At 38.1% G+C, this 22,832-nt stretch overlaps 1 protein-coding gene across 1 annotated transcript in view; it reads right to left on the bottom strand.

The window, feature by feature from the left end:
• Positions 1-2,300: 2,300 nt before the first annotated feature.
• The window catches only part of CDH13 (cadherin 13), a 518,553-nt gene continuing 498,021 nt past the window's right edge, over positions 2,301-22,832 (bottom strand). The window contains exons 12-14 of the mRNA XM_010579656.1: positions 20,875-21,108; positions 19,341-19,556; positions 2,301-4,102 (exon numbers count right to left, since the gene is read on the bottom strand). Of these exons, the coding sequence (XP_010577958.1) occupies positions 4,095-4,102; positions 19,341-19,556; positions 20,875-21,108 (458 nt within the window). The 3' untranslated portion in view covers positions 2,301-4,094. The remainder of the gene's footprint in view (positions 4,103-19,340; positions 19,557-20,874; positions 21,109-22,832) is intronic.

The following is a 22,832-nucleotide window of genomic DNA, read 5'->3' on the forward strand; positions in this document are numbered from 1 at the left end:
TGAGGTTTGTATTATGGTAATCCTTAACTTAAATGACTATGCATGAGACCAGGATGAATTATTTGACTACAGGCCACAGCCATTTCAAATAAACCAAATTATGCTGGGTGCCTTAGAGACATGTTAAAGTGGTCAGCAGAGGAAGTCACGTCATCTGTGGGAGGCACCTAAGCTGTAGGTTTCTCTGTATGCCACAGAAGACAGACTTTTGATAACATATAAGCACTCAACAATCCTGTGACAAATATTGCTGCTTTACTGTTCACAGCAGACCAGTAAAAGCAAAATGTGGAGAGGTTTAGATGAAAAATTTCGTCTAAATATGATTAACTGAATCTCAAACAATTCTAGTAATGGAGTTGCTTTTCGATCTACACCAGTGTAAATGTGATGAGAACAGGGCTCAGAAAGTGTATTAGCCAGTGTTCCACTCTTACCTAATTTTCCTCGATACCCAGTAGGAAATTCAGCTCATTTCCCTTTGTTTTAATCTTCAGACCTACAGTTACTGAACGAAAAGTACATTAATAAATGCACAAAGGCATACTGTAAAAGCACACACATGAGGTGTACAGACAAGGGCTCAATTAGCAAGTACACCACAAATGAGACCTTGGTCTTGCTAATAAACTCCTCTCACTGATTGTTATACCTAAATTGTGTTTGTTTTAACAGCAGATACTTTTTTCAAGTGAAATGATTTTTGCACAAGAAGTTTTGTGCATGTCACAAAATTAAAATCAACAAGTTCACTGCCTTTCTGACTCTAGACAGCTTTATATATCTATAAACATAGACTGAAATAAACAGTTTGTAGTGACCAAAATAGCTAGGTAGAAGTGTGCTATGTTATAAAAACAGCAAGCTTGGCTGAACAAATGTTAAACATAATTAACTATTAAAAAAATGACAACCAATTTTGTAACTTCTCTACTTTTGTCACGATATTGTAGAAAAACTAACAAGTGATTGTTGCTCCTTTGTTTCAGGAAATGGGCATCATTTTTTGAGCCAGAGTCGACAATCTTATTCAGGTAGGAAAACTCAGATTCTAATACGGTTTCTCACTTGTATAACGCTACAGAAAGTGCCACAATCTCATGTTAAATGGGGTTTGTTCTCAGGTACAGAGAGGGAGAAACATTAACATGGCAGCTTCATCTTCTCTTTGCATGCTTAGGTGGGCCAGTGATTAGCTCCGTCTGAAGCCTAGAGACACGCAGTAAAGGCTGGGGAGGCTTTAATCTAGGTGCAGAAGTGAAGTGATAATGGTGAATAAAGGCTTTGACGTGTCTTGATTCAGAGTTTCAGCCATGATGCTGACCTCTCTACATGTCAAAAGGTTGCAGTATTATCCAAGAAGATCTCTTGTCCTTGGGCACAAAGTGGTAGAAAGACTCTTCCCATTGTTAGTGTAGTTCCAGGCAGAAAAGATTTTTCTTTGTTCCTCATTTTGGATGCCCTTGGAATGATCCACTCAGTGATATGTGAGCCTTGGTTTAAAGGAGAAAAGGGTAGCTTTATCTGGTACTTGATAGAAATGACACTAATGTCAGTGGGTATCTTTCTACAGGTGGGTTTTGCTGGATAGAGAGAGGAAGAAAGAAAGTAGAAAAAGAGTATTTTTTGGGGAGGATATTATAATTTCTTTTATTCATGATAGAGGCTTTGTAGATCAAAGCATAGGGTGCGGTTTATCTTTGGGTGCATTTGGATGTGTTCATTAAATATACATGTTGAAAATCCAGTGGTGTTATGCATTTGTTGATTTTTTTTTTCCTTTTGAAAAATTTGCCTGAAAATTATATATATATATTTTTTAAAGACATGATTGTTGATGATAAAGCAGCAGCATAGGATTTTTACAAGGCATGGGCAGAGAAAGAGAACCAGAAGCATGCCCACGTTAATGTTTGAGATCAGGCACTTTCCTGCTGAAATGCCTGCAGCTGCCTAACAGCCCACTCCTGAAGCCCTTGCTCAACAGAAACTCCCACTCACCTCAAAGTACCACTTTGGTAATTGAAATACCTAGAGCGTGCTGCGAGAGAAAGAAGGGCAGTGGGAGATTTTACTTGGTCAGGACTGCAGGAGTTAAGCTGGAAAAGAAAAATGGGTTCCTGTCTGAAGGCAGCTTGTATCTTACCAAGAAATCTACAACATTAGGAAAGTTCACTACACAAACTAATTTTTCCTCTGTTGCTGTTGTTATTACTCCTTTTGATTAAAAAAAAAAAAAAAAAGACCTGTTTCATATTTGGTACAATACAGGAAGTCAGAGAAAAGCTATTGTACAGCAATTTTTAACTACCAACACACATTTAATATCTAGTGTAGCATTATGGAAAACTTAATGTATGTTTGGACTTTTTAATGCTTCCAAAAAGCTTTACCATTGAAACATATATGTGGCGTGGAAGATATGCTCATAATCTCACTGTAGACATATAGACGTACGGTATGACTCATAAGTACTGTAAAAATGCTAACTAAAGAATGCAGCTGCAAAGTTCTATTGCATAAGGAAGCTTTCTTGTTTAAACTTTAAATAAGCAAGTTTATTAAAATATTCTAAGACACTTACCTTACCCTAGTTACTGGCAAGCTCTAATAAAAGCCACAGTCTGTCACTAGTATACTTTTGTGTTACTTTTATAAAAATTTGGTGTGAGCTTTGATGGATCATTTACAATTTATTAACAAGATGATCATCTTGAAACAGTTAGAAAGGTTTTTTTTTTTAACCTTACATGCTCACAGAGTAAAAAAGGATTGATATTGATATGTAACGAACACCCTTTTTTTTCCATGTCTGCAAACAAGTGTGGTAAGTTTACACACACAAAGAAATGCTCTTGTTACTCTTAACTGGAAACTCTGTGTACATGTGTATGTATGTATATATATATTCAAAACTATATATATGTGTGTGTGTGAATATATTTATAGAACAGGGCATCTGTTTTCCTCCTTGCGCTTATGTATGTCATGACAACTGCAGAGAGGCTGAGAGAGAGACCAGTGCTTCCAAGAAATACTTTGCTTTTGCTGTTCTAATCAGCTTCTCCTGCGCAGACCTCTACCTACTTAACTGTGTCTGCAGAGCTGACGAAAGACTGAAATTTTGCAGACTGCCCCAGCAAATAATTATCTGCAGGAACATAAAGGAAGCTGACTTGAGCCCCTCTGAAATCAGGCCCAGCGCTTCCACTGCTGGAAATGGTGACCCATGCAGTGTCGGTCGCAGCTGGCTGCTCCCGGCTTTCTCGCAAATCCGAGCTTTGCGGAACCTCCCGGCGCTGCTCCCGCTGAAATGGGGAGCCAAGCGCCGGGCTCCTGCTGGATTGTAAATTCCATTTGGGGCATAAGGAAAGCAGTTCAGATCAGAAACGAGCCGGGGGGACTTGCATTTCTTGTTTGCCGAACCTGAGGTACAAGAAGTGACGCCGCAGAGCCCCGGACCTGCTTTATTTGTGTCGACAAAGCGGCTGTTGTAGTGGTATGATTGGATTAGGCTCTCTCCTTCTGGCCACACTATAAACAGCAAATACAGTAGGTTTAGCCATGGTAGAATAGTTACAATTCATCTGTGGCTGTGTTATTCTGCTTTGTCCCTTGCCCACTCCAGATGAATATTTTATAAAAGCTAAACCTGTTGTATAACTCTTCTCTCTATATAAATATATATATATACATACACTCATACATATACAAATACTAACCCACAGACAAAATATTTTCTGAACAGTTGAATAGCAACAAGTCAACAGATAGAAAAAAATGGAGTCAATCTGTTTTCTGCTCCCCCAAGGTCCAGTTTAGATGTCGTGGTCTTTTGACATTCAGAGATAATTCGCATAAACCTTGCGTCTTGCAAGAGGAATCCATTAATAAACGGGAGTTAGGGTAGAGGCTGTCAAACACCAATGTATAGTCGGACAGATTAAGTGAGGTTGCAAATTAAACTGAATCTGGAGCAACTGAGGCCTAGTAGTGAAGAACAGTAACTGTAAACTGCAATCTTCAGATCTGACGTTTTCTTTTTTCTCGTTGCCATGGCAACTCGGTAGTACAGCTTCAAATGTCAGGAGCTCTTACAGACCTAAATGATGGGAAATGTGCGTCATTATTACTATGCAGATCACAGTATCTTTTAACTTTTTGGTTTTTTTCCTAATCAAATTACTGATTGAGTGCATGCACATTTGTCAGTAATTAAATATAAATTATCCAGGTTCAGAAGCAATTATTTGTGGAGACAGAAATCTCCAAGAGGAAACCCCAAAATGTCACCTAGGGTATTCAGAGACCTTTGTAGTGCAATTCAGGAGGATGTAGTGCGGAGGTCTGAGCATAAATCTCGAGCCAGGACCTGACTGTCTCCATTTGACACCTTGATCATTTGTGTTAGTGCAAGAGTGCAAGTAAAATTCCAATGAGTCACTCCCTCGTGTGCACACACACTGACAAGCTAAGAGCAAACAAACAGTATCTTTTTAAAAATAACACATTTACAGTGCCTTATAGTTTGCGACTATACCAGGGAATAAAAGAGCTGGCATGTCATATTAATGTTGTTACAGAAACATAAATCTTATGCAGACTAACATCTAACTTCTTTTTTTTTTTTTTTTTTTTTTTTTAATAAAATAAAAGTGAAGGTGGCACAACTTGACTGATTTTACGTATTTTAGCCCTGCCTTCCTGGAGATGGCTGAACACCTGCCTGCCGATGGGAAGTAAGTGGTGAATGAATTCTTTATTTCGCTTTTGCTTGTGCGTGCAGCTTTTGCTTTACCTATTAAACTGTCTTTATCTCAACCCACGAGTTTTTTCCCTTTTCCCCTTCTGATTCTCCTCCCCATCCCGCTGGGGGAGGGAGTGAGCGAGCAGCAGTGTGGTGCTCACTGGCCTACTGGGGTTAAGCCTCAACGATGCACTGAAGGAGTCAAGCTCTCTACCCTGGGAGGAGACAACTGCTGTATCAGAACCCCAAAATGCAAGTCGAACGTACGCATCAAAACTCGCAAACACTCAGGAAATGTTTGTTCAATATATATTGCATTTGTACAGTTACATGATGCAATATATCAATAGTTTTGTCACAACCACAGATGCATGCAGCGTAAACAGTAACGTAATAGTCGTTAAGAGATGCTGGCTTGTGTTCTTTACTCATTTTTAATTATCTGCTTTTCTTTTGGGACAAATCAAGTTTAATATAACTATTGATAAGGCTCTTTCTTTTACTTTATCTGTTTGTTTCTTGTTATTATCTTGGTATTATTTGAATTGACTTCAATATTAAACTCTTCCAGCTAGAGGCCTGTCCAGATGGGCTACGCAGCAAGGCAGGCACCCGGATAGCACGCAACAGCCCGACCTTCCCCCTACAGCATGACCTCAGTTCTGTTAAACAAAGGTAAGTAAAGGCAATTAAGCAAGTGTAAGAATCCATAGAGGGACCGATGGATGGGGCTTACCGAAGTGAGAAGTATCACTGAGATTTCCAAATAAGATAAAATCGGGAATTGCTTGCATATGGATTCTTAGCATGCTGTTTAAAGAAAAGGGCTGGCCACAAAATTAGGATCCAGACTTACATATAGGAAAGTTGTGATCACGACTGCCAAAGTCTGGCTATAGCTGGATTAGGGATTCCAGCTAGGACTACATTCTCTTAAGCAACTTGATTTCCTGGGGTAGTGAAAAGCAAGAGTTCAGGACTCTGATCTCAGACCATCTGAAGAATAGCATTTCCAGATCACAATGAAGCTTAGTATCATTAAAGCGCATTTGTTCAGTCCTGACTCAAAGGAAACAAGCTTTTGAATTGGCAAAGCTACTCTGAATCTTGAGGAGATCCCTGGAGATCTTCCTGCTAAGGACAGGCACTTGTATATGATGAATGAACAGCAGCTGTAGCGCTGAATTGCTGTACAATCCATAGGCTAAAACTTCACCAGAGGAATCTGTCAGCACAAAATTTATAAATATCACACAAATTCAAGCAGCTAGTGACTGCTTCACAAACAGCTTGTAAATAAAGGGCAATATATGTTGATTTATGTGCAGACCTAGTAAAAAGGTTGTATATTTTACATCATATTGACAGATATAATGAATGTTACTACCTTATAATACACCTTGCCTTTTCTGAGCAAACTATATGTTAAAACTAGTTAGTTCAGCTTTAATTATGAATATGCTTTTTCCTATGCTAGTTTTTATCTATCGAAGGCTAGCTTCTCTCTCTCACAATATAAGCGCGCTTTTTGATTCTCCCTGTTAGCCCACCTGCCTCTTCAAGCACCACCGCAGCTCTTCTCCCTTTCATCTTAAAGCTCTACAGTACCTGGCTAGACTTTCTTTCTGCTGAAATCGCTTCTCAACTTCTTCAACCTATCAGCTGCCTTTGACCCATTTAATCGCATGGCTGGAAATCTGGTGCTTTCCTTGGCTCCCGTGGCGACTCCTGTCATTTTACTATGATTTCTCTAATCACTTGTCCAGCATGCCCTTCTGTCTCATTCCCTCCATCCCAGGTTTCTGGGGAAACATTTTTTCTCCCCACTGTAATTTCTTCCCCTCCTCCGTGACACCATTCATCCATGTTCAGCAATCACTGCAGTGCTGACAGTTCAGAGATCTTATTCCCTTTACCTGCTTTTCCATTTAGACTGAAATGTCGACCTCTAGCTGTGATACCTTCTTCGATGTTTAGCTGACAGCTCTGCCCAGCTAAAACTGAGTTCTTAAATCTTTCCTGTAAAGCACTCCCTTCTAGTTCTTCCTTTGATTGCTCAGGACAGCACTATCATCCCGCCTCTTATTCAAGCCTAAAACCAGAAACAAACTGGAGAAGGTTTTTGCCATAGAATCTTCTTTCTAGGTCTGTATATTTAGGTTATGTCTTTAGAAGATTCTTTTTCACACATCATCCCAAAGGGCTTTTTCTAGCCATTCAAACAGCTAAATCTCCTGCCCAGGCTCTCCTCAGTTAACAGTTTTGCAACATCTTTTCACAGCCCTTGACAAATTCAAGCTACTGTGCTCATATCCTGCCAGTCTTTTGCTGTACGGAGCGTTTTCCTAGTCTGCCACTTTGACAAAACCTCTGTTACTCTGACTCCTTCATGGCCCCTTCCCTACTGCACATATTTTTCTGCATTATCTCTACATGATCTGTTTTTCCTGTCATTCATAGCCCATGATGGCAGCTTTCATTGACATGTTTTCAAAGAAACCTGTTTGGGCTTTTTCCCAGGCTTTCCCATGTAATAGGAGGAGCTCCCTGCAAGGATCCATAAAATGCTGTCTCCTTAACATCTGCTTTTGCTGACACATCGACAAAAATCTTGGCATTGGCAAAGGGTGCCAAGACTACTATGAATTCAGCTCAGCCCTTTCACCAGCCTCCACCAAAGTTGTGTTAAGAGAATGATCTTATTCCAAACATTGTTTGGAAGGATAGTATATACCCCTCTCCTCATTAATGATGACTTGACCCTTTTGTAGATTTCCAAAGGAGTAGTTTTTGGCTTTTAAAATCAGATTCAACATTCAAAATTATGTGCCGTAAAATTTCAGTAGATGATGATAATCTTTGGTAGTTCTAGTGAGAATACTCACGTCCATATCTGTCTTTGTTCTTTCTATTGCACACAAAGTTGATACAAAATCGCTTATGTCCAGTAGAGAAGTTAGTCTAACTTTTAGCTTCTATGGTTAGTATCAAAGTTTTTTTAGTTACAAATTTACTTTCTAAAAATACTCTGATATAGTCATATAAGGTGTTATTGGACAAGCATTCTGGCCAGTAACTAACTCCCTTAATACAAAATCTACAGAAATCAAGAACAACCAAAGTATTGTGCAGAAAACTCAATGATGAATGTAAGCAGATCTGCTGCAATCAACAGAACTGCTCTATTATAAATTCTTTGGGGATCTGATAAGCATCTGGCCCATATTTAAAATCTCTCTGTTCTCCCAGCTGGATTTCCAATGTTCATTGTTGTTTTCTGTATAGGAATTGTAGTTTTCTTGTTTGCTTTTTTTTTTTTCTTTATTCTCCCCATAAAGAAGGACCAAATGAAAGTTCCAGAAACACACACACACTGCTAAATTATTAGGGTCTACTTGAGTCCCACCTCTAAACAGCTAACCTAAAGACTACTGACTCCTAGTGTTTATCCACTGACTTCATGGGGTTGTGTTGATATATTGGGGTTTTTTTGGACCCATTCTTATGTATTTTATATCATGCATGATTCAAAGTTTGCAGCTGGCAACAGCACATAAAAGACGTTAGTATTTAAGGAATAATGTGAGCATAAAATGTGCACATAATGTGTGCAGGGAGCACATTTGCTGATCCATGCTAACTATCTCTTTTAGGAACTTAACGCCCTGGTAAGCCTGTGCCTGGCAGGTTTAGATCTGTACACTAATGATCATTATGCCTAGTAATTATTTTATTTTCTTTGTATTGGCTGTTAAGAACAGCACAGTCTATATAGCTGGTCGCAGCACTCAAGAATTGTTACACACCATGTGTTGTTCTAAACATGATTCCTGTCTGCCTACAATAAGTAATTTGCTGCATACGGCTCCAGGCACGAAAGCCACGAAGGCGGTGTGTGCATCCTTGTTCTTACGTGGTCACCCCCCACCTTTCCCTTAAGGTATCTGGGGAATGCAGAAGCAGCGTAAAGCTAGCATAGCTATATATGACTTCTTTCTCCAGAAATCACTCTTACTGCAGTCTCTAATGTGATCTTCACCATTTTTATCTCACAGTTCTCCTCTGCTCTACCTCTTTGCCACTTGAGAGATACATTCAGCCACATTCCTTTTAAGATAACAGTCAAATAGCGAGATAACAGTGAAATAGGCAGGGCTATTTTTGTGCTTGCTGTCTGAATTATTACTATTAAGGTTAATGGGTCTCAGATAAGAAAGCACAGCCCGTTGTCATAAACAGATGGTGTCTGTTGGCATTAGTACTTTGGTGTTGGAAGATGATGCTTGCTTTTGCTGGTCAAGAAAACTGACAACCACTGTACATGTTTATCTGGGTCTAATGTACTAATAGTATGGAGTGTAATAACTCTATAGGAATATACTTCTAAGTATGCAGTTTAGGGTAGGGAGATTCATGATGTAGAAACTTAAATGGAACAAAACCCCTGTTCTACTCCCACTAAAGTCTATTGATGTTGACTGTATTTGGAAGGTTGAGTTGTTGATGATGTTGGTGGCAAACTCCACAGGACAAATCTGAATTATCATCTAGTCATGGGGGTTTGGATGCCTAATTGGTTCAGAAAAGGAGCAAGCCACCTAATACACACTAAATGTTTATAATATTGACTTCTTCAATTACTATAGCTACCTGTCTATTTCACAGTGGAGTAATTTAAGGCTTATTCCTTATGCTGATTTACGTGATAGAAGAAAATGGAGAAAAAAAAAATGCACGTAACTCTTTAAAAAGATTTCATAATGCCCTATCCTAGGAAAAAGACAACTGATAGCATGTAGCCTCATTCACTACGGTTCAGGTTGCCAAAAGCTTATATTCCAGCAGAACCCTTCTAATCAGCCAATAAACAGTCTTGTTTGCAAAATGACTTCTGATCTCAGAAAATGTTTTGGCATTTCCCAGGCACTTTAGCTTTCCCTGTTGCAGCCTTAGCTTTCTCTGAACATATTTACATACTAGTGACTCAATTCCCTGCTTATTTTAAAGAAACAGGCCTAAGCTGAGTAATTCAAAGCCTTTGAACGATGTGTTCCTTATGAGGCCAAACTCACCCCCCATTACACAGACTGTGCTTCCTCTAGTGCAGTTAAAACCTCATAAAAATTAAAGGCATTTAAGTTTCATGCTGACCCTCTGTACAGGAATGAACTTTACCCAAGATGCATTCATCCTGTAATTCCCATTTAACACAGAGGAGAGAGTTAACACAGCTGGAGTTTGGAGTTCAACTCAACTCATGCATGCTCCATTTCTTTCAGATTTCTTTCAATTACCCTCTCATCAGAAATATTACATTAATCTTTGCATAATTAAAAGTCTACATGACATCATGGACTTTTTCAAAACCTCAGTAATGTTAAAGAAGTAATATGAAAATGGTAGAAGAGATCAGAACCATGTTTCTGATTAGGCAGCTAATCAACATCCAGGTACTTCTTTCCTGGATTTACCACCTATAAAAGGACATTAATTAGATACACAGTTATTAGTTTGACCTTCACGCAGAACTTGGAAAAACATGAACGGTTTTCATGTACATCACTGGCTGATTTGTCATGGGTAAGTTTTCAACACCAAAAGTGTCACAGTCTTTGTACCATATGCCTATATTATAATATTTTGCACTTTTGTATAAAATAATCATTTAATAGCTATGCTCTTCTGTGACCTCTTCAGTGGTCCAAAGCACTGGCTAGGCTTTGCTGCAAGTGCCAAAATCTAGTGGTCAATGGTTTTTGACTACCCTGGTATTGTTTTCTCAAAAAAAGAAGGGAAACGTTTTGCCCCAAATCTCACTGAATTTGAAAGACTGAAAGAGCTATTCCCAGACAGATATGTGTCCTTATTCCTGCAATTAAGAAATTCAGTTTTAGCATCAGGAATAGCAGTAGGTACGCTTGTGACTAGAGCAAATTAGTGATCTCACTGAACTTTAGTACATTGTGGAAAAGTTTATAAGGAAGAGAGAAGTAAATGACTTTTTATCCTGAAAATTTTCAGCTTATAACATCATGTATAATTTGTTTCCCATTTATGTGAGGAAATGATTTCAAAGTTCTTAATGATAGGAAAAACACAGCATGCATGAGTAGTCTGTTTGTGAAATGAGTGTCTCATAACTCTACTTGAAGCTCCAGTAGGGTCTCATATACCAATATCAATATTTAACTTCAGGAGCTAAAATGCCAGCGTGTACTATGTAATTGGCCAAAATTGGCAAGACAGTGGAGAAAGATGCCAGTCCAAACTAATCAGCTTGCACAGGGGAATAAGTTGCTCAGGCTGAAGTCATTTTCAAAGGGTCTCTGTTTGACACCAGCAGATGATGTTTCCAAGAGTGTCTCTCACACTGCTAACTTATTTATTATAAGACTTTACTGGCAGATCTGAAACAGTGCTGATTTATGTCAAAGTGCTCTTATTCTTCTGACTCCTGGCAGGGGCTTTGCTCATCATTGAATCCTTGTTTCTGCTTCACCTCTTCCTTGTCATGTACCCACATATACTCACTATGTAACGGGCTGGTTTTACAAAGTGCAAAACATACGTGCATATACGCAGCACCATCTGCGAGAAAAGTTCCTCGGATCAACTGAAAGACTAGCTGTGTCTGCTTAGAAATTCAGAAACATGTACTACCCAGTCCAGTGCACTGCTACATTTATCACATAAAGCATCTTCTAATAAAATTCCTGTTCACTAGGGATATGAAGTGTCTTACTGGGGGGTGGTGGTAGTTTCCAGGGTAAAGCAGCTAAGATGTCCTAGATTTTTATTTTTGTTTAAGTGATATGAATTTTAGCTGGATACTTTGCCAAAGCAATGTCACCTTCATTTGACCAATAGGAAATAAATGCTTCCTTTCTATTCCAGTTTTTTCAAAACAATTGCACAGGTGACTGCCTGCAATCTTGAGGTATATTTTCTCATGCTCTAATCTGATAAATTTAGCTGAAGAGTTGAGAATATTCAGCAAGTGAAATGAATAAGTACAGTTTTGAAATAGTAGCATTGAACAAGTCTCCTAATTTTTCATATTTATGCTGAAAATGAAATGCATCAACTGTAACAGCTAGCCAACCTTTTAAAGCAATGTATAACTGCTTAAGCAGTCAGATCTCATCTTCCACAGCAGTACAGTATAGTTTACTATCAGTTTACAGCAAGTAAAACATGAACATAAGTAGTCCAGACACATTCAGATCTGTCGGTATACACTAATCCCAGCTTGAAATACTGAAAGAATCATCTGAAAAAACTCTTATTAAGTAAGAATAAAAATGAGAAGCAAGTATTATGCTTAGAAGCCACAGAAAAGGAAAAAATCAAATTAGAAAATTGCCAGGTTTGGCTATGTTGGTATCAACCTGACTATTTCAATATTTTTCAAAGAAGAACTCAACAAGCATGACAGCTTACATAAATAATGACCGACGACGTATACAAATTAAGTGTATGGGTAAAGTAAGGCTTTAAGATGTAGTCTGAAATACTCTAAACATCGATGGCATTTTAAAGGACTTCATAACTGTCAGCTGTCTAGTAGAGCAGCAAAAGCAACATCATCTAACCTTTAGGCACAACAAATCTCCCCCATTCATCTTTAACATAACATATCACATCTAAAGCCGAATAGCAAGCTGCCTGCATGGAGACCACATTTTGAGGGGTTTGGATGTTACAGAGTGGGGAAATACCCAAGGACAGAGACAGTTAAAAGAAACAAAAATCCCATGGTGTATAGCGGCCATTAACGACAGAAAAAATATTTGAACTGGTCATCTATTCAGTTCTAGTTTTTAGTTATAGTCCACTCCAGATGATAACTATCTGAAGTAATATATTTATGTGATTTTAAGAGGTTGTTCAGAAAAGAAATACAAAATATTATATATCAACAGTTACTGTTGAGAAAATGAAAATATAAGATGTTCATTTGAATTCACAACACCGAATGGTCTATCAAACCAATCTCTTTAAATGTTCATTTCATGTCTACAGAATGACCATCAGGAACAATATTACAGCTCTTAGGGAAGGAGCTGTATTTGCTAGTAACGTTTTTTTCTCTTTTGCATTCCAAACACGCATCTTTCTTCTAAACTGTCGTATTTTTTTCATGTCTATACTTCTGGAACATGTTTGGATGGTTTAAAATGTGCGTAAAATGCCATTTCCCACCTAATTGACTCAATAAAATGTAATGTCATTAAGTACATTTTAAATATGCTGATGTACAATTTGAGGATATTTCTATTTGTCATGTCTATATGACTAGGTATATAAACATCCTGTCTCCAATTATGTACATACATATGGACTTCTGTGCCATTTCAAGCCCCATTAACTTTAGGTGGGCTCCCAAAGCCAACTGCACAACAAATTGCAGACTGAATACACCTGCAGAGAAATTAGAAGACTGGACACAGAGGTCTGTGTTAAAAGTGAGATTCAAATCAAGACTGTCTCAATTTAAATGCAATCGCTTAACCCCCAAACCATCCTTTCCTTACTAGAGTCTAAACCAAAATCTTTGAGGAGACAAATAACAATGGTATTTTTCTCACACACGCGTTTGAGAAAGCATCTATATTCACTGATGATTTAGCAGTAACAACAATAATGTTAATATGGACAAAAGCATCTGTAACAAAGATAAGTATTAGAAGTAATAATGGATATTGCTGCTGTTATTATTGGTTTTAGGAGGTGAGATTTATATCACCGGAACTCACTAAATGTCAGTAATTTCCATTTACTTGGGTAGCATCATTTAGCTGCCACTTTAAGAACCCACATGGTATGTGCTCCAATGCAAGAACGTAACTTAAATTAGAATGGTGCAAAAAAACCCCCCAACAGACCACCTTTCACAGCCAAACTCTCCCCATCTTGGTAGTTTTTGAAATTCTAGCCAATATTGATTTAATTAGCTACCGCTCTGAGAAGTAGAAAATTGCTATAGAAGATGAAAATATGCTAAGACAACCTAAAAGGTAAAAAAAAAAAAAAAAGTATTGTTTTTAGCAAATTCACCTATTGGGAATGGTTCCTCTGAAGCTCCTCTTTGGAACTATATGGAACAGGGATGAACTTTTTCTTTTTTTCTTGGGAAAACAAAAATCCTACTGTAAAAACTAAAGAGTAGTTGAACCCTGAAAAAAATATACTATCTGATTGTCTAAAACTAAGCCAAGTAACTCACATAAAGGCTGAAAACTGTGAATCTGCAGGTAACAAATCTGTACTTGTAATGGAAAGAGCAATGACCTTAAAGGTCTTTTCCATTTGAAACCTGCTATCATTTGTTTTAGTCTTACGCCATTCAAGAATGCATTGCTTCAGTCTTCAGACATTTGATGTTCCTGCACAAATAACATGGGATATACAAGAGACACAGATGCTTCTGTTGCTTTGAAAAATGAACTAGGTGAAAGATAACACTGCAGTTTTAACTCTGGCTGTCTATGTTCAGGCACATTCAAATCCACCAATTTAATATACTTTGAATTTTTGTAGTAGTTTAATACCAAACATAATTTTCAAGGGAAAAAGAAAAGACATTTTGTCTACTGACCCTGGAGCTTCATCCCTCAAATCAGAAAAACATGGTGGGGGACAGCAGGCATTAAACCAGGAAAAGTTAGTGGAAATTAATAGGAAGTTAAATTCAAGGGTATCTCTAAGGCTTCTTTGCAATCGCAGTACAGACATCTGTGTGTGTCTCTGTTTTTCAACACACCTGAGGCCTTTCACCCTCAGTTTAGCAAATTAATTTCAATGTAGAGACCTCCAGCTTATTTAATTTCTTCATAGCAGTATTTCCCCCCAGTCTTTTACCTTACTTTCTGTTCATAATAATGGAATAGTTTACTTATTGAAGCTCAAGTCAACTTACAACTTTGTAGTCCACTGGCCAGGTTAATAAAAAAACGTTTATCAATGTTTTACAGTCAAGTAAGATATCATTATTTTTTTTCCCAACATGAAATGTTTAAAGTCCAGTCTTTTTCTGACAAGGAAATTTAACTAAAATATTACTGCTAGTGTGACTGAGCTACTAATGGAATTGCTCTGAATTCTGCTTGTTCAGGATGACTACTGTGCCTTTGGTTCTTCTTTTAGTCCCTTGATTCAACTTATTTGAATCTAACTTGGTTTTTTATGTTGGTAGAATATAAAAGGAAATATAAAATGCAATTATCATTGTTTGATTATGCAATTAAGTGAAATAATTATTGTCAAAAGTCCAGAATTCAAATACTCCTTTAAATAATAATAATATAAATAATTTGTAATTGATATAAAGCCTAGTTCTGCCAGCTAAAGTAGTTCTTTCTCAGTCTCCCATAGGGCCTGGGGCAGGTTTTATTGCCAACTTCATTATGACAATATACACAAATTTGTTTTTATCTTGATCTTTTACTTTTTTAGCTTGTTTTGTTTTTTCAGTCACCTGTAGGTAACTTAGGAATTAAAAGTTCTTTGATGTATGCCTTTGATTTGGCTTGTTCTGACCAAGTTCCTTACAGAAACTTACTCTGCCATGTCATTGCCAGTGGGCAAAAAGCATGGCTTTACCGACCTCAGTATATCTCGAGAAGAGATCGCTGTTAAATGTTTGTTAAACATATATGTACAATAATTTGTTGTGAAATTGATGATACTTAAGCAAAATTTTCAAGGATAGCTATTCTCCCTTTTAGGTATTGGTTCTCCCTTTTAGGTATTGTTCAACTAATACCTAAATGAAATACCAGCTACCAATTTGTAGGTTGCAATACAGGCTGTATTTTTTCCCTCTCTCTCCGTCCCTCATCGTTATGCAACGTTGTAGATACTCTCTTACGAAAAATGTTCAGAAGCCTTCCAGAGAGAACTTGTTTAAAATTCTAGTGTTGTTGAGCATATCACTTTGGTTATATTCATTCTGAACAGAGCTATTTTAGCTGTGTCAGTTGAAAACATGAGATGACTGAGACAATACAGCAGTAAGGGACAACATGGGCAATCAACCCAGCACCAGACATGCTGCATGACACGCTTTCTCTTTCTCCCACTTTCTCTCTTCCTCAAGTAACTGATTTCTGTAGTCCTTCTCCCTGACGAGGAACACAGATCTATTTTTTGTTCTGTTCTTTTTCCTCAATCTGAATTACTAAATTCTAAATTATATCTGAACATTTTGGTCCTATCTTGTCTCCAGGAGTGGCTAGGAAAAGCTGACAGAGGAGAAGATGCCACTACACTAGGTCTCATCTTGAACATGGTGGTGTCTGCATTAATGACAGATAAGAATATTCTTTCCAATATTTGTTAGCATTAACTATTACAACTTTGGAAAGTCCTCTACCTGTCCACTATGCATCGTTCCAGCTTGACTTCAGCCATTCCCAGTGGTAATGAGTTAGGTTAAGTACAAAATATGCAAAGATGCTCCTTTTTTCAATCAACTCTATATTCACCATCTTTCAATTCCACCAAACACCTTACTGTTTTGTTGTGGAAAACCAGCAATCTGCCCATATACATTGGCATGTTACATTTTCTATTTCTGGCTGACAAGAACTCCTAAATTTTTCTTGTTCCAAGTATATCTACCTTTCCAAAGGCTTCTGGGCAACTCTGTAGTCTGTATCTCATTATCCCTCAATATACTGAACACAGTAGGGCAGCTACAAAATAGGCAAAAGTGCTGCTTTTTGCATGCATTACAGTTTTAATCAGGCTCTTCAGTTCTTTGCTCAGATACTTCAGAAATCTACCACATATGACTTCTTCCATGATTTGCAAAGGAGGCACATATTCTAAGTATAGATAATAATTGCACCATTTAAATGATAATACCAAGATGTTTTGTATGGGGAGGAGGTTCATGCAGGGCATTTTTACCACGAACAGCTCTTTCACAGGGCTATCTATCCTCACGCCAGATGTCAAATACAAAAAGAAATACTTTGGCATGAATAACAAAGTTCATTTGACTGAAGGATTTACCTCCTAGGAACAAGAGCCTCATAAAACATAAACATTGGGAGCAAAGTGAGCCACGTAAGGGCTTTTGCAAAAATTAAACCCATAACTTGCCACTAGAAATGGGATATTTCATCTGTTCAATAAGCACTAAAGTTCTCTTTGTTTTTATGGCATCGTAATCTTTGATTACTCTGATAAATATTTGGACTATACAAAACATTGCAATGAAACTAATCGCAGTTATAAAAAAACTGTGTGAAAATGAATTGGGAATGCAATGATACCAGCACATTTTAGAGAAGTTCAAATACAGAACCACATTATTTTAACTGACTGCCGGCCTCATTCTTTTATGTCTCCATGTAGTCATTTATACCTGAGGAAAATGGTTATGAAAGTTGTTACGCTTGCTGGCTTTGCAGAAGCACTATTAGGTATCTGTACCAGACATGGAATACCAGCCTCACTCTGTGTGACTGGGTGAACCCAAACCACACAACTGAGGAGTAGCAAATGTTAGCAAAAAACCGCGGTCCTGTGTTGAGGATTAGGTCTCTCTATGCTGAAGTCTGTTTGTGCAAATCATGCTCTCACTCACAACAACTGTGTATAAAACAGCCTCTATCCCAAGAGGGAGATCTTTCCTTCCCCTTCCTTTCAACTCACCCACTACTTCCCTTTGCTTTGGTTTTATTGCTCAGACAACAGACAGGAACATCATACTGCTGGCGGATTATGTGCGTAGTAATCTTACTCCATGCTTTGTCTAAAATTACAACTCTCTCCATACTTATTACGGTACTCTGAATGAATGTAAGGTTGCAGGAAGGCTCTAGGCATGTCTCTATTGTTTCACAGTGTAAAAGACTATTCAGTGCTATTTATTCTTTTACAGTAGGAGAGGGAATCCCTCTGCCATTCAGAGCACCACGCACCATTCAGATGCCAGGGGCCTATATTCTGCCCACAGCTGAGCTGGGGAAGATCCGTAGTCAAGAAGAGCAACTCAAGAAGAGCTTTCCAATACCTAGAACTGCTTTTCATAATTCAATGTGAGAAAAATGATTGGACTCCTTTTGGGGGCTAGAAAAAAGCAACATGATTACTTTCAAAAGCAAAAAAGCTTTTCTCTACCTCATTGTATTCTGAGCAGGTGCATTAATGTAAATAAAGTTCAAGTGCAAATCATGTCAGATAAGAAAGTAATTCCAGTGGTGAAAGTCATGCTTAGTATAGCACTAGCAACATTTATGAAGTGGTAACAAGAATATATTTGAATCAGTGGGCTGCATATTTATATCACTGATGCGATAGTGTCACGTACTGTCAAATACTTTTAACATATTACTTCTAACAGATGAAGTCTGCGTTTGGTTCCAGCAGACTAAACCCAGAATAACTGAACCAAAGCCAATGGACATACTTCAGATATCACTGATTGGAACAAAGAACGTGAATTTCCACTTAGCATTTATATAGTCCTTTTCATCTTCAAAGAGCATCACAAACATTAGCTAGTTCTAATTCTCTCACAATGACCTTCATGCTAACCTTTTGGGATGAAAGTAATATACTATAAGAAAAAACTTGACAAGATGTGTAATCAAGCATACACCAAGCCTCAGATGTGTAAACTAGTCTCTGCCTTGACCTCTATCTCTGCCTCATGGTAGATTTTATCTCATCAAGAATGTAAGGCCTTTCACCATGGCTCAAGTATTAATTCACCATACAATGTATTTTACTAACAGAAGATGACGGTAATAATCCTTGAATAACAGATTTACTATCAAAGTTATAGGATACAGCTATTCCTCTCTAACAGATAAGGAACAATAATACTGCATCAAAAATTTTGCTGGAAGCTGTCCCAGGACAAGCCAGGGACACATCTAGGTTAGATGGTGGGATTCCATGGCTTTGAATTCCTACTCTTCAGTCATAGTCAGATGTTTTTTTTACTCATTCAAATGAGGAATTTTGTAAGTCTCTCTTAGAAAGCTTTCTCAGAAGCAGCAGAACCTTCCTTTATATATCAGGTCTCTCTGCCCTCCTACCCAGACTTGCAATTTCATTATCAATTCTGGGTGGCTCTAAGCCCAGAATCTTGAATAAGTTCCTCACGTTCCAGTTGCTTGTGCACTTTATACAGAGGAATAGATTGAAGCAGACAGTACTCATTTTCATGGTGACCCAGAACAGCTATTGTTACAAGAACACCTTTAATCTCCTGTTTCTGTTTTTGAATTGAATTCAAGTGGGGAGAGATGAAAGAAAGCGTCTCACAAATCTGCTACTACAGCTGGTACTTCTTGGTTTATCATATGCTAGCTCTAATTCTCTTTGATCCTTCTTAAAATTATTGCTTCTATTTCTTAATTTGACAACCAGGCATTTGTTGCTATTTTTTGACTATGGAAAAAACCTCCCCTCCCTCTTTCTTCTAGCTACTTCCTCAGGAAAAAAGAACCCCAAACTTACTGCATTATGATATCAATGTATGAATTTAACTTCTCCCTTGGTAGGTTTTCTTATGCAGTGTACAAACGAGCAGCTAAATAATACTTCATTACTTAGAGTTCAGGAAAAGACTTACAAAATAAACTGAAGAGTGAAAGAAGGATAAGGGTCATGCTGATATGAAGGGCATCAGTTGCACTGCAGTCCATTTTGGATTTCTTGCAGGAACACACTTGTAATTTCAGTTCTGTGTTGTTAGTCAGAGGTGGTTTTCCAGAATCTGTCACTGAGATTGGGATGTTGTAATTGGCCTTTTTCAGGTTTTGAAGCAGGACAACCTGGGCATGAGTATCTGCAAAAGATAAGGTAAGAATTAGCCAAATAGCGGTGGTTTGGAAGGGAAGAGGAATCTGCAAACAATATTAGACGTGCCACAGTTACTCATGGAAATAAGAAGAAAATGAGAACGCTCTAAGGAAAAGATTAAAGAATTGAACTGGAGGTAAGAAAAGGCATTATGGAAATTCTTTCATGGGCTGAGAGCTAATTGCAAACTTATTCCAAACCCCACCAAAAGAAAGACTTTTAAGAGCCCCTTTTATTTAAATACATGATTTGGTCTGCAAATTATTGGCAGAATTTGCTTGTGTAAACTAATTTACTAATGAAATGCTAAGACACATCATCCACAAAGCAACACAAGAGGGAAAAATATAGCTATTTACCAAAGGAAAAAACCCCTTCTTGGAAGGAATACAGAAAAAGCTGCTTAACTGCTTCCCCCGTTTGACTGAGAAGGCAGGGAAGGGAGGTAATGCCCCTTCAGATCCACAGATCTCCTCCACCTGAGCAACAGTGGGTCATAACACCTATTGGTACCCAGGTGAGTGTGCTAACTCTTTTAGGGGGTTTAACAGAGTGGTGGTTTGATGTTTGGAGAACAGCAAAGAAAATGATGACTCCATTTTGTCCTGCAGGCAGCTACAGACACCACATCCATCTTTAGTTTTTCTAAGGGGAATATGAAATGAACTGCTAAAAGATTTGATAGTGACAGAGATAAATAATACATGCTAGAAAACAAATAGAAATAATCTACATTAAAAGGAAATGGAGTACTTTGTGCCCACAGTTTGCCATACGAACCTTCTGCAATTGCATAGCATGTGCTTTGTTCCTCTTACCAATAGTGTTTGGTCCCAGTGAATTTGGGTATTTTATTTGTGAAGAGTTCAAATACTTAAAATCAGGAAGTTTTTCAAGTACATTGCTAAAGCCCATGCAAAAGTTTCATGCTGTCCTATAGCAAAGCCTTGTGCATCTCATGCAAACAAATTCCATGTCATGAAATATGGTAATCTTTACAGAACTATAAGTCATTAGTAGCTTTTCTTTAATGCAAAGCTAAAAGAAAAAAGTTTGGTCAATGTAATAAGAAGAGGGAAAAAGTTCAGATTTCAGAGAAAATGCAAACAGAATATTAGTATGTCCCACCAGACAGCTGGTCCGAGCAAAACCAGCACAGTGTAAAGCAGCAGCAATGGGTCCATCCTGCAAGAATTTAATGCACAACTGCTCCTGAATTCACATAATGGACAGCCTCAGGTGAGCGTACTGGGATCTAGAGGCGGGAGGACTCAATGCATAAGAAAAAAAAGTAATAGACTTACCGTTAAGTTTGGTGATTCTCCACAATTTTTCTGGGCCAGATTGCTTACTCAGTTCAAACTTGAATGGGTCTGTGTTGGGATGAAGGTCTTTGTCGGACGCTCCTAGTACCACTATCCTGAGATCTTTTGCATCGTCACAAACTTTGGCCAGTGTTGGATAAAGGGATGGGACATTGTCATTGACATCCTCCAAGGTGATGTGTAAAGTTCCTGTACCTGTAGCGGGAGGGTTACCTATATGAAAAAAACCAAACACATGTTTATTAAATCATACTTCCATAAACACTCGCTCTTATCTCTACCTGCATGCTTGCAAGGGGAAATAATTTTTATAGTTCTTACCTCTGTTATATGAAAATTATTTGTTTAAAAAAACTGATGAGTCACTATTGTAAATTCATTGCTGTATTTTCAGAATGCAGCCTGTCTGATTCTATACAGTATGCATAATTATTCTAAGGAAACCTCTGGGAGAGGGATATTTTGAAGTTAAAATGAGATTAGGACATGAATAGATATCTGGAAAAGAATCTGTTCATAAACACATACTGAGAGAAACATAGTAGGAAACATCCCCTAGACAGACAGCATGGTATTAAAAGAATCAAGAGCAAGACAAGTAAGAGGAAAAATGACAGCAGAGAGGAATCAATTTGTATAGTGGGTGCCCATAAACAGAACAGGACCAGATCATTCCTTAACAACCCTTAGGGCCACATTTAGTTATGTCAGTAGAAGTGAAACCTGTCAACGGGCAACTCTGGAAAATGAGATCTTTTATTTACCCAGAGCCACCCTGTGTTAGTGGTGGAGTTTCAAGCTTTCTCCAATTATTTGCCAGCCTGCCTGAGCCCTGACCTGAAAGAACCAGCTTCAGAGGTGAGGATGTTGTTTATTCACCGTGGTACCGCTACAAGCCTTTGCGCCAAGGCTGTGACTGACAAACCAGCCGTGGCGCGGGAAGTGTTTGTAATGGAGAGGTCTGCCCACTGGGAGCCGGACTGAGACTAGCACCTCATTTCACAGAGGTCAGAGAGGAGCTGACAAGTGGTAATAATTTTCAGTCACTACAGATGTGTGCCATGGATGAGCCAGTAACCTACTGCTTTCAGTCTAAAGCTCGATATCTTAGTACAGATCCTTTTGCCACCCCATTTTAACTGATCTCAAAGTTTTCTAAACGCTCGTTACTTCCTTTGTTGCATCGTGTACTTAATAATTTCTCATTTGAAATGCTGCACTTCTGGGTTGTTTGTGTTACTCGTTTTTCTGGTTTAGTACACAAGATCTACGATCTCTGCACTTCCCTTAGCTATAAACCCTTAGCAGGTAGAAAGGATTCAAGAGGTTGCACTTAACCTGTAAAGCACTAGTGCAATGTGTCATGGTAGTTTTAAGTTTAGCACTGAAAGAGGTACACTTTAGCATAATTACCCTGCCTATAGCAGCCCAATAAACTATGGAATTATTGCTACACTGTGAGTGCATCCTAAGGGAGAAGTAAATACCCTGTGGTCTGGATCTGATAAACTACTAACTGTAGCAGAATGCAATTAGTCCTTCCAATAACAAATGTTACTAATGGTGACACTTCATCTGTTTCATGCACACATAAATGCGTAACAAAGGCAGAATTTTATTGGTTCTTTAGCATCCCCCTCCCCCCCCCATCTTGCACTTTGTCATCAGAAGGGTTAGGGTTGAGTTCTTTTTAATGAAAAAGAAATTATTTTTCACTTTTTATTGGACTAATTGAATTTGCAGAAAGACTCCAATACATTTTTTGTTCTTGATATATTATTAAGTAAAGTCATACGGCAGAATGGATGAAAAGACATTCGACTATTTGAAATATGATCATAAAAGCCAGCCTTTCATGCACTTAATTAAACTGCTGTCTTTAATTTTGAATGCATTATTTCCACACTGGACTGATAACGTCTTATGCACTGCCCTTC

This window comes from Haliaeetus leucocephalus, unplaced genomic scaffold (genome assembly GCF_000737465.1).
Source record: "Haliaeetus leucocephalus isolate CR32 unplaced genomic scaffold, Haliaeetus_leucocephalus-4.0 Scaffold668, whole genome shotgun sequence".
Taxonomy (NCBI): Eukaryota; Metazoa; Chordata; class Aves; order Accipitriformes; family Accipitridae; genus Haliaeetus; species Haliaeetus leucocephalus.